Source organism: Rhinopithecus roxellana, chromosome 19 (assembly GCF_007565055.1).
Source record: "Rhinopithecus roxellana isolate Shanxi Qingling chromosome 19, ASM756505v1, whole genome shotgun sequence".
NCBI lineage: Eukaryota > Metazoa > Chordata > Mammalia > Primates > Cercopithecidae > Rhinopithecus > Rhinopithecus roxellana.
Window position 1 is genome coordinate 33,139,236 of NC_044567.1, and position 12,721 is coordinate 33,151,956.

At 49.8% G+C, this 12,721-nt stretch overlaps 1 protein-coding gene across 1 annotated transcript in view; it reads left to right on the forward strand.

Moving 5' to 3' along the window:
- The window catches only part of DNAH17 (dynein axonemal heavy chain 17), a 219,450-nt gene that overhangs the window by 66,197 nt on the left and 140,532 nt on the right, over positions 1 to 12,721 (forward strand). The window contains 7 exon segments of the mRNA XM_030922525.1: positions 90 to 257; positions 531 to 647; positions 5,334 to 5,599; positions 6,399 to 6,594; positions 8,937 to 9,083; positions 10,876 to 10,984; positions 12,047 to 12,150. Coding sequence (XP_030778385.1) covers positions 90 to 257; positions 531 to 647; positions 5,334 to 5,599; positions 6,399 to 6,594; positions 8,937 to 9,083; positions 10,876 to 10,984; positions 12,047 to 12,150 — 1,107 coding nt within the window.

Below are 12,721 nucleotides of genomic sequence, written 5' to 3' on the forward strand. Positions count from 1 at the left end.
CTCCTCCTGCCTGGGGTCAGAGCTAGTTTTGTAACTGGACTCGTGAGTTTCGTTGTGAAGATGAATTGACTGTTTTTCTCCTCCACTAGGAACTCTATAAAACAGCGATTGAGTTTCTGAAGCTGGAGAAAATCGAGCTTGGGGGCGTGCGTGGGAACCTCCTTGGGAACCTGGTGACCCAGATCTATGACGAGGTCTTTGAGCTGGTGAAGGTTTTTGCTGACTGCAAATATGACCCCTTGGACCCTGGAGACTCGGTAGGTCCTCAGGCAGGGTTGGATGAACCGAACTCGGTGAGAACAGCAACAGCCTCAGTACCAGCTTAGGGGAGTGATGGGAGGGCACACGGAGGAAGCAGGTGCTGGGCGATCCCAACCCTTTGAAAACTGGGTAGAGCAGTCCCCACAACAGTGAGCACACTGAGCTGTGCCTCAGCCCCAAGTCCTCTCAGCAGGGGCGGGGGCTGGAGAGGGTGCCCTTGGCTGGCTTTGCACGCTGATTACGAGGTTGACATTTCCATTTGCCTTTAGAATTTTGACTGTGATTATGCTGATTTTGAGATCAAAATCCAAGACCTGGATAGGAGGCTGGCCACGATCTTTTGCCAAGGATTTGAGGACTGCAGCTCTATTGAGTCCTCTGCAAAGGTAAGGGTGCCGTGGGGACTCAGGCTGATCTGGAGCCTGGTGCCTTGGCACTGGATTCATGTCGAGAACGATCTTGGAGACCATTTCATCCTCTCCATGTAGAGCTGATGCCCAGGGAGGGGGGGCCCTTTCTCCTGTGCCTCGGAGTCAGTCAGCAGTGAACACCCAGTGTAGCTCCTGATGGTTCTTACTGCCACATCTTAGAGGAAGAGGAGCAAGTGAGCGTGAGATGACATTTTACTGATCCTTCTTAACGCTCACTAAGAAAAAAGGGGACCATTTATTCTTGATTCGGTTTTCCCACTACTCGAAAGGAGTGAAAGTTACAGAGGTAAAGTTGGTGTAAAAATAAAATTCATGCAGATTTTGGCCCACTGAGCTGAATTTATACAATGCCTTCGTCCATGCAGGCCACTTATAACAGATTGCTGTAGACCGAGTGGCTTAAACAACATACATTTCATTTCTGTCAGTTCTGGAGGCTGGGAGGTCCAGCAGACTCGGGGTCTGGTGAGGGTCTACTTCTGTTCCTAGATGGCCATCTTTTCATTTGGTCCTTACATGGCAGAAGGGACAAGGGAGGTCTCTGGGGTCTATTTTTAGTTTTAAGGGGTTTTTGTTTGTTTGTTTTTTAAGATGGAGTCTTGCTCTGTTGCCCAGGCTGGAGTGCAGTGGTACAATCCCAGTTCACTGCAACCTCCGCCTCCCGGGTTCAAGCGATTCTCCTGTCTCAGCCTCCCTAGTAGCTGGAATTATAGGCACATGCCACCACACCTGGCTAATTTTTGTGTTTTTACTAGAGATGGGGTTTTGCCATGCTGGGCTGGTCTCGAACCCCTGACCTCAGGTGATCCACCCACCTTGGCCTCCCAAAGTGATGGGATTACAGGCGTGAGCTACTACGCCTGGCCTAGTTTTTATTTCTATAGAGACAAGGTTTTGCTGTGTTGCCCAGGCCCATGAGTTCTGGGCTTGACTGCTTCCAGGGCTCCTGATCTGAACCGCTGGGCCAGACCAGCTCCCATGACTGTGAAGGCAATCGAGTTGGCTCGGGCAACCTGGGCTGGTGGTCATCTTTCAGGGGACGTCAGGGCTGAGATTCCTGAGGACAAAGATCTCTCTCCCACAAATGTCAGGATGTTCCTTTGCCCTTTTGAACACTCTTGCAAAAAAGCAAATATATGGGAATTTGAAGCTCCGCAAATTAAGGATCAAGTAAGTCTTGGATCAAGTTGGTGTTCTAGGCAAAATATCAATGAATGCAAATTAATACAGCACTGCCTTGCTGTGGTTGAAAAAATTACTCAATTATACTTGTTGAAGCAAGATGAGGCTGACTTGATTCAGACCTTATTCACAATTTATACCGTCGCAATAGATGCAGGCATAGGGAGAGCGACAGGGCTCCACTTTGAATACACTGCAGGTAAGTAGGAATTTCCAGCAAAGGAGCAGTGTGGGGGTCAGTGGATGGAAAAATACTTAGAGGTGACATCAGGGGTTGGGGGATTCTGGCTAAAGCAACTTCAAGATTCTAGCTGGAGGCAGGTTAGGATAATCAGACATCCCCTGGGGGATGGTAGAGGATGGAGACCCTGATGAGAATCTTTGGCCAAGCAAAGAATCTTTGTCAATGTTCCCTTCCTCAGAAGGCTCTTCCCCAGGTAGCTGCAACCCTGGTTTGCAGGGTCCTCACTTCCTTCCTTCTACTCAAATGCCCCCCAGGCTGGTGCCTTCAGCAGCAGCCTGCCTTCCCTTCTCAGCAACGGCCCTCCCTCATCTCGTATTCAATTAGGTACTAATGTCTGTGTGTTCCTTGTCTTCCCAACTAGAAGGTAACCCCCCTGAGGGCAGGCACTGGATTTGCGTTCCCTTAGAACTGAGCCTAGCCCAGGGCAGGCACTTTTGAATATTTCCTGCAGTGCAGAACTGGCTCTTGCCGAGGGAGGCTGGTTGTTCTGGCTGTTGCTGCAAGGTAGTTTCACTCTAGCGTAAGCCTTCCACGTGGAGCCCCTGAAGGATAACACAAAAGTGTTAGGGCTGCCCCAGCGCAGAAGGGTCCCAATGGAGCCAATTCTTTTATTTGGAAACCTCACTTTTGGGTCTTTAAAATTAAAGATGGGGCACAGGCGCATGGGCTGGGTGGGCGGGCAGGCAGCTGACTTCTGCAGATCCTGCACCCCTAATGCCAGCTCCACAGGGGAGGGCTGTGACTCCCCGCTTCTGTGCCAATGAGGAAAATCAGAAAAATTAAGTAACTGGTCACCTGGCCAGGGCCAGACGAGTCCCCAGAGTCTCACTGGCCCCAACATGGAGATTTCGCCCCCTACATCTAGTTTGAAACAAGGGAAAGAGCAGATAAGGACCAGCGTATGGGTCTGGGCTGAACCTCCACCAGAGTTCACTGGGGGATCCAGCAGTGGGGAGGGAGCTGGGTTGGCGAGTTCTGCTTTGTGAGCCCTCGGGAGCCCTACCTAGGCCCCTACCCTGTGAGGAGCAGGAGGTCCTGGAAGAAACTCAACCCCACCTCTGCAGAACAGAGCCAGCGAGGGACAAACGCAGTCACCCCGCCCCAGGCTTTCCCCTCCGCATCCCTGGCCACTGTTAGGGTCAAGACGGGCTTTTGTGCTTTAAAAGAGAGTCTCTTTTAAAAAACGTTTTCACGGTATGTTTATGCTCGATTTAAAACAAAGGGGAGGGTGGGGAGAAATGACTCTTGTAACCCATTTCCATCGCCATCTGTTCGCCTTTCTCTTTGACCTGAGAACATTCCCCCCTGGTTTGACCGCCCTGTGCTCTAATGACTGTAGGCCCCTGGGGTTTCTCTCCCTCCTGTCCCTTCCATCCCCTGCCTCTTCCGGACTTAGTTCTCATTATCAGCAACTCACACACAGCCAGGAACGTTCTAGAGCAATTTTCCACATGATCGCCTCTTGGCAGAAAACAGAATTTGCTTCCTTTCCAAAAGTCATTAAGCCAAAAACTAGATAAACATGAAAAGGAGGAGAGAGAAATGGGAAGAGAGAGAGAAAAAAAAAAAACGCTGGGACAGGATGATCATAAACCATTAAGAGGAACATTTTTTTTTTCCAACTGCCCCATGTCAATGCTTTGAACAAGTGAAACTGGTGACCTCATACGTCAGCAGGCGACTGTGGAGGAAGCGGGTAGCTGGCAGGACACCAGCGTTTCCGTGTCTGCCTGAGAGTCCACAGCTGCTCCATTTGTACAACCCACAGTACAAATAGGTCCAAGGGTGACAATTTTTTTTCTAAGTCCAGGAGAAATCAGAATTTGGGTCAGGAAGGTTTGAACAATTTTGAAAAATACAATTATTTTAAAAACAGCTGCAGTCTTGCATTTGGGAAATCTGTACTTTTTGGGGCCTGAAAAGTCTCCCTTTCTTTGCGGTCATGTTTTGGTCTTTCCTCCAGCGGCCATTTCTAGGGACAGTGGTCACATTTCTCAGACCCAAGTCTGGGGCAAGTCTGAGACTCAGGCTCACCACAGCAGGTCTGGCCCCACTGGGCGCAAATGATAGTAGCCCCGGGAAACTCTCACGGATTTCCCACTCACACCCAGCACTTGGGGACCCTGTTTCATATGAGATTGTCTTCCCTGTCTCTCGTCCCCTACCCACTTGGTCTGACCCCCAGAGCTTTTTCAGAGCAAAACACATTTCCCGATGGTGGTTTTCTGCCTGAGCTGCCCCTGAGAGCGGCAGTGCTCTATCCTAAGAGGAAGAATTCTTGTGACTAAAACATTTCCCCATTTATCTTTATCAGAGTAGAAGCCCGGGTATATAAATGCAACATTATGGCTATTTTTAAATTGTTTACTTGGAGTTGTTTTGGGTTTGTTGTTTCTGGAGACAGGGTCTCACTCTGTTGTCCAAGCTGGGGTGCAGTGGTGCAATCTTGGCTCACTGCAGCCTTGACCCCTGGGGCTCAAGTGATCCTCCCATCTCAGCCTCCTGAGTAGCTGGAACTCTAAGGGTACACCCAAAAGAATACAAAAACTGGACCCAGCTAGTTTCATGTATTCTTTATTTATTTTTTTTTTTCTTTTTGTAGAAACAGGATTTTGCTATGTCACCCAGGCTGGTCTCGAACTCCTGGGCTCAAGTGATCCTCCCATCTCAGCCTCCTGAGTAGCTGGAATTATAAGAGTACACCCAAGAGAACACAAAAACTGGACCCAGCTAGTTTCATGTATTCTTTGTTTTTTTTTTTTTTTTTTTTTTTGTAGAAACAGGATTTTGCTATGTCACCCAGACTGGTCTTGAACTCTTGGGCTCAAGTGATCCTGCTGCCTCAGCCCCCCAAAGTGTTGGGATTACAGGCGTGAGCCATGGTACTCAGCCTATTCTTTAATTGCTTGAATCTTCCTTACCAGAATTCTGATTTTTCCTGGGCTTAGAAAAAACTCTCATAGGTCTTGGATTGACTTGTCCTGTGGGATCACAAGTCGAGTATTTGCAGACTCGGCCTAAGTCAATGGGAGAAGCATAAAAGCACCCACTGAGTCAGCTGACACACACAGAAAGGTTCCAATGGATTCTTTTGTTTTGGCAAGGTGCACATTCTCTCACTTCTGAAGGTTGGCCCTGCTCGTTCTGTCCACAGCCACAGGCTGGGGAAGGGGAGCGGACTCAGCCGAAGAGGCCCCCTTCTCCTTTCTCCCCAGCTCCTGTATATGTGTGGGGGCCTCCTGGAGCGGCCCCTGATTCTTGCCGAGGTGGTGCCCAGGTATTCAGTCATGCTGGAGCTGTTTGACGCTGAGCTGGACAATGCCAAGATCTTGTATGATGCCCAGATCGCAGCCTCCGAGGAGGGCAACATTCCCCTGATCCACAAAAACATGCCTCCCGTGGCCGGGCAGCTCAAGTGGAGCCTGGAGCTGCAGGAGAGGCTGGAGGTGTCCATGAAACACCTGAAGCACATTGAACACCCGTGAGTCACAGCCCTGGCCAGGGGCAGGCAGGGGCGGGTACCCCACCTCCATGGTGTGGGAGAGCGAGAGGGACTTTCCCATCCCTGAGCCAGACCACCCCTCCTGTCGACCAGACCATTACCTCCCAGAGCAAAAGCCCAGAGGAAACCCTGTCTGGTCCTCCCTCCTCCCCTGAACGCCTTCTTGGTGGGAGTGCTCAAGGGGAATCTGGCTGGTCCCCACCCTTGCCCACCAGCCTGGTAGACATGAAGGCCACCCAGCAGGAACAGGCAGAGGCTGTGTATGCAGTCGGCTGAGCCACTGTTGCGTGCACTTGGCTGAGGTTCCCAGATAGCCAGGGGCCAGAGAGGCTTCATGGTGGACACAGGGACTGCTGCAGGGGAGGCCCGGCTGGAGGTCTTGGCCTGGGGAGGCCGGTGCAGCTGACCGGGCAGTGGGGAGGCTTTTATGCAGTCGTTTGGGGGGCATATCTGCTTTCATCTGTTTGACCCCAGGTTGGAAGGGAGAATGAAAGTTGGAGAGGGGCTGGCAGTCATTCATCCAGGCCTGGTGGTCGGGAGCTGGTTGCTGCGTGGGTTCTATTTTGGCCTCCTGGGCCAGTGGCTGCAGACTGCAGGTCCGAGTTCTGTTTGAACATTTGGTCTGGCCACTGCTTGTTTGCATATTCATTCTGTGAGCCTTGAGTAAATGGGTGGCTGGCCACTTCGGCACCCCAGATCAGGCAGCAGCAATGGGACACACCGAAGACACCCCACAGGAGATGTCCAGTGGGGCCTCACCTTCCCACTCTGATTCCAGGGTCATGTCTGGAGCGGAGGCCAAGTTGATTTATCAGAAGTATGATGAGATGATGGAGCTGCTGAGGTCCCACCGCGAGAAGATCTACCAGCAGTGGGTGGCGGGCGTGGACCAGGACTGCCACTTCAACCTGGGGCAGCCACTAATTCTGCGGGACGCCTCCAGCAACCTCATCCACGTCAACTTCAGCAAAGCGGTGTGTGCCAGGAGTGGGCACCCGTCAAAGGCTCCTTGGGAGCCGGGGGCAGGGCCTGCCAAGGTTCTCTCAGTGCAGATTTATGGAGGTCAATGGTTATATCACAGTTAGCCTAAAGCTTCACTTTTTAAGTATGTCCGGGGTATATTGAAGACATGAGGCAAAGCAGAAGCAATTTTGACAGTAGCTTCAATGAGTATCTTCTTGAAAGCGTTCATGTGATCCCAAGAAGAAACATCAATTTGAAACTGGGAGGAAGAAAAGTATTTGCCCAATCTATACAAATGCGCTGGCTGGTCAAGCCAGGCACGCTGGGGAGAATTCACACTCGTGGGCTTTGGGATGTGGGTTCTGTGGCTAAAACCCAGGAAGTTCAGAACAGAGGACGGAACCCTATTCCTACAATCACAGCCCCAGAGCTGCCCAACCTACACGCGGCAAGGCAGGGAAACCAGAGATGCGGCTCTTCTTTGGAAATCTTCCCATTCACTAACATTGGTTCTTTCATTCACTGAATACTGAGTACCTACTATGTGTATGTGCTTGGGATAAATGAGTGAGCCAGAGATTCAGAGATCTGTCTGTCCTGCCCTCCTGGAGCCGACCTCCCGGCAGGAGGGCGGGGAGGATGATCAGTTAGCATTCACGAGGGAGTCAAGCATGTGATACTGTAGAAGGTGCAGTAGGTTCCACAGAAGGAAAAGCAGGAAGGGCAGGTTAAGAAGATCAATAGAGCTGGTGGAAGGGGCAGGTGCAAGTTTAGATGTGAGCAGAGACTTGTGGGAGGTCAGAGTGCCACTGAGCAGAGATGGAAGGGACAGCCTTGCAGCAGAGCACACAGCTAAACGCCAGGAGGCACACGAGAGCCTGGTGAGGTCCAGGAGCAGTAAGTAGGCCAGTGGGGCGGGGGAGTGGGCAAAGGGGAGGTCGTAGGAGAAGAGGTGAGAGGTGAATGAGGAAGGGCCCCATGGGCCACAGAGGGACTTGGGGCTTAGTTTGAGCAAGATGGCAGCCCCTGCAGGGTTCCATGCAGAGGAGTGCTGCGATTAGATTTCTACTTGTAAAGGATCCTTCTCCACGCTGTGAGGTGTGTAGATTGAAGGGAGCTGGGGCTGGGGGAAATTGTAGGAAAATCAGGAGCCTCTTGCCACAATCCAGGCAAGAGATAACAGCTGGGAGGTGGTGGCTGGAACCAGAGTGGCAGCAGTGAAGGTGCTGGTGAGCTTCTGGACTTGATCATAGTGCCATGGAGACTCCTAGTGGGTTGGAAATGGAGCACAATTGGAAGAGGGGAGTCAGTCCCAGTGTTTTGGGGTCAGGTGAGTAGACAGGTAAAATTGCCATCAGCCAAGAGGGCAGGTGGGGCAGGCCACAGGGGACGATGGGCTGCTCTGCTTTGGTCTTGTTGGGTGTGATATGTCACCTGGACATCCAAACAGAGGAGCTGAGTAGGCGGGTGGATACAGAAGTCTAGAAGTCACGAGAGAGACTGGGGTTGGAGACATAAATGTGGGAGCCACCCACACAGAGATGGTACTTATAGCCATGACACTGGATGGCATCACACCTCATTCAGTGGAGATGACAAATGGGCTGGCTGGTCAAGGCAGCTATGATGTTGGATGACATCACACCTCACTCAACTGAGTAAATTGAGAAGGACCAAGCTCTATGGCTCCCCATCATGGACATCTTGAGATTATCAAAAAAGACTAATAATGGTGACCAGGAATGTGTGGTGTCCTGGAAGCCAGGAGGACACTGTGTGCCCAGGAGGAAAGAGTGCCAGCTGCTGGGGATCCCATGAGATGAGGCCCATGATGTGACCAGGGGATTCGGCAACGTGGAGCTTATCTCAACTTTGAGAATAGCTTTGTGGCCAGAAGCACTGTTGGAAGGGATTTTCCTGTTGTTGATCTCTTGGGTCATAACCAGGTGAAAGGAGAGAGAAAAGGGCAGGTTAGATCCTAAGGAGGACACAAGTGAAGACCCGAAGTTACTCTAAAGCTCCTGGGGGTAGTAGGTAGGCGAGGACAGAGATAAGAAAATTAGGATGATGTCAGCCTCCCATGGTGATGAGGTCATCTACCTACAATGATGATGTCATCCACCCATGAGGGTGACCTCATCCACCCATGAGGATGATGTCAGTGCTTTCTGTCTCAGGATCAGCCAACAGGGTGAAAACGTCCTGGTCCTGCCAGCAACCAGTGCCTCTCACCAACTTTGAGATCCCCCGGGCTGTCAAAACATCCCAGGGCAGATGCTCGTTTCTGTTGCTTGAACACGGCACTGTTGACATGATCTGCTGACATGTTCTTTGATCTTCATTTATCATTTAGTTGGTGGCAGTTCTGAGAGAAGTCAAGTATTTGAATTTCCAGCAACAGAAAGAGATTCCAGACAGTGCAGAGAGTCTGTTCTCAGAGAACGAAACTTTCCGGAAGTTTGTGGGCAACCTGGAGCTGATCGTTGGCTGGTATAATGAGGTGAGCTGGTGCTCCCCATGCAGCTTGGTTTTCTTCTGGTTTTTTGTCAAGTTTCAGTTTTCGTGTTTTAGATATGTGGCTCTTCCTGGGAAATCTTCCCATTCACTCAAATTCATTCTTTCGTTCACTGCATACTTACTGAATACTTGCTATGTGTATGTGCTTGGGATAAATGAGAGAGCCAGAGAGTCAGAGATCTCTGTCCTGGCCTCCTGTTCTGTTCCACTTGGAGATCTTACACCAGCATTTGTTGTCACCCAACAACTGCTGATGTAAGATCTCCAAGTGGAACAGAATTAAATGAGTGTGTTTTAATATTCAAACATGGTTCAAGCCAGTCTTCATTATTCCTGCAAATAGCAGCAGCAAAGATAGTGGTGACTCAGAACAGCTGGTGATGGATATCTTATTCCCACTGGGCTTTGGTTTATGTTACATGATTTTTTATTTTGAGACAGTCTCATGCTGTCACCCAGGCTGGAGGGCAGTGGCATAATCTCGGCTCACTACAACCTCTGCCTCCCAAGTTCAAGCGATTCTCCTAGCTCAGCCTCCTGAGTAGCTGGGACTACAGGCATGTACCATCACTCCCAGCTATTTTTTTCTATTTAAACAGAAAAAAAGATTTTGAGCTTTAGATTTATGACCAAGGGAAAAGGTCTGAGCCCAGAAATGCTCAGTGATCCACGTGTATTTCTTTGGCTTAGAATCATAAAAAGATATAAACATAGAAAGTTTGGGTTATATGCTGAGGATTTATGCATTAAAAATAATGGCAAAGACGGCAGTTACTTTTGAACCAACGTATACATGGTTGATTCTCAACTAGCTGTGGTATGGGCTTGAAAGAGGGATACTGTGACATAAAACAGCAGCTGTGGGCGTAAATCCTCAGTGATAAAAGTCATTCGAAAAGTTGGAGTGTCCTGAAATATGATTTCCAAACAAACAAACAAAAAAACGTGAATCATCATTGGCTCGGTTGGGGTAGTAGGCTGTTATCATATTGCTATAAAGAAATACTTGATACCTGTAATCCTAGCACTTGGGGAGGCCGAGGCAGGTGGATCACCTGAGGTCAGGAGTTCAAGACCAGCCTGGCCAACATAGTGAAACCCTCGTGTCTACTAAAAATACAAAAATTAGCTGGGTGTGGTGGTGGGTGCCTGTAGTCCCAGCTACTGGGGGGGCTGAGGCAGGAGAATCGCTTGAGCCCAGGAGGTAGAGGTTACAGTGAGCCAAGATCACGCCACTGTACTCCAGCCTGGGCAACAGAGCAAGACTCCATCTCAAAAAAAAAAAAAAAAAAAAAACCAAAGCCTGAGACTGGGCAATTTATGAAGAAAAGAGGTTGAATTGGTTCATGGCTCCAGCAGGCTGTACAGGAAGCATAGTGGCTTCTGCTTCCGGGGGGAACCTCAGGAAACTTGGAATCACGGTGGAAGGTAAAGGGGAAGCAGGCACGCCACTTGGCAGGAGCTGGGATAAAGAGAGAAGTGGGGGAGGTGCTGTACCTGTTTAAAAACCAGATTGCACGAGAATTCATTCACTGTCCCAAGAACGGCATCGAGGGGATGGTGCTAAACCATTCATGAGATCATCGTCCCCATGATCCAGTCTTCTCCCACTAGGCCCCACCTCCAACACTGGGGGATTATAATTCAACATGAGACCTGAGTGGCAACACAGATCCAAACCATATTAGCTGGTGTTGAGGAATAAAAGTCCTTACCAGAGAACAATTTAAAATCTGGTTGGACTGGGAACAAAACCTGTAACCTCTGTTTTGCAGATAAAGACTACAGTGAAGGCAGTAGAATTTCTACTAATAAAGTCAGAACTGGAAGCAATCGATGTCAAATTACTGAGCGCTGAGACGACATTGTTCTGGAATGGCGAAGGTATGGAGGCCACATTCCTCCCACCTTGGGTTAAACTTGGGGGTCCAACCTGCCCAGCATCTATCCTCAAACACCATTGGAGTGGCCACTTCTGCCTCCTGGCTGCATGGATCTGCTTTAACTGCAAGGGGGCTAAAAGATAGTTACCTCCACCTGCTTGCCCAGGCCAAAAATAACAAAAAACAAACCAAAAAAGAAAAAGCCCATCTGTGTCACTTACAAATGCCAAGGGGTTCCAAGGTTCCCAAACTGGGTTTGCTGGAGGCCCAGTTTCTACTGTTGGTTTAGCAAGCATGCACAGAGCATGCACAGCTGGTGAGCAGAGCCAGTGCACATCTTGGCTAACTCGGGGCAGACATCAGGAAAGCAGAAAGAAGTGTAGTCACAAGTCCCCTCCTTCCCTTCGTTCTACGCCTGGACGAGGCAGAAGGCCCCCGACCCCCTGGCCCCATCTCTGATGCTCCCAGAGGTGGAAGCTTTTAACATGAGGGGTCTGGGGCTCCTACGTGCGGTGAAGGGTCCACATATTCTCCAAACCCTATGTCTAAAGCGATACTATATTTGTGATTCCCTTGGCATTTCAGAGAACACTCAACGATTTCTTCTGGGAATCGTGTTCCAGAGTAGGAGGAGTGTTTTCCCAGGGCTGTCTCGTAGTGATGAGTATTAAGCCCACCCAAGAAAAGTTTTCATCCTGCTGAATTGTTCTTTTTCTTTCTTTTTTTTTTTTTTTTTTTCTGAGGCAGAGTCTCACTCTTTTGCCAGGCTGGAGTGCAGTGACACGATCTCAGCTCACTGCAACCTCTGCCTCCCAGGTTCAAGCGATTCTCCTGCCTCAGCCTCCCGAGTAGCTGAGACTACAGACACCTGCTACTACGCCCGGCTAATTTTTTGTATTTTTAGTAAAGACGGCATTTCACCATGCTGGCCAGGCTGGTCTCGAATTCCTGACCTCGTGATTTGCCCGTCTTGGCCTCCCAAAGTGCTGAGATTACAGGCGTGAGCCACCGCACCCAGCCTGAATCGTTCATTTCATAAGATTCCTTTACACTTTCATTTTAGGTGTGTTTCAGTACATTCAAGAGGTGCGAGAAATTCTGCACAACTTGCAGAGCAGGATGCAAAAGGCAAAACAAAATATAGAAGGAATTTCACAGGCTATGAAGGTAAGCAAGGGGCAGAGCAGGGCTTTGTGGGGTCCTGGGGCTGCCCTGGGGCAAACCAGCCTGCATAGAGGCCCATGGAAAGTGCTGTGATGTGGGGGGGGCAGTGGGAGCTGCCATGCAGTGCTCTCCACCAGTAGGATGATATCAGAGTGGTCCCAGGGCAGAAAGAGCCCAGTTGCTCTGTGGAATTCAGTTCTCCATTCTGCTCTGAGCTCTGCAAGGCCCCCTCTGTGCCAGGCCAGCGCCAGTAGCAAGGGGTGGAAAGAGATCTGCCAAGACTCACCCCCACTGGGAAGAAGCCCACTGCTCAGTACAGAAGCAGTACAGTTCTAACTCAAGTTCCTTCTAGAGCACTGGGGGAATCCTTCATTAGTCTTCTGGGTGGTCTGGTCTGTCACTGATGCTCTAATGTACAAAAACTCTTACAGCAATATATCCGAAAGGAAGTTTTAAGAAATGTCTCCTCTTGTTAATTTGCAGTGTCTACTCTGCAACTCTATTTCTTTTCTTTGTTTTTTGTTTTTTCTTTGAGACAGAGTTTCACTCTGTTGCAGCTGGAGTGCAGTGGCAT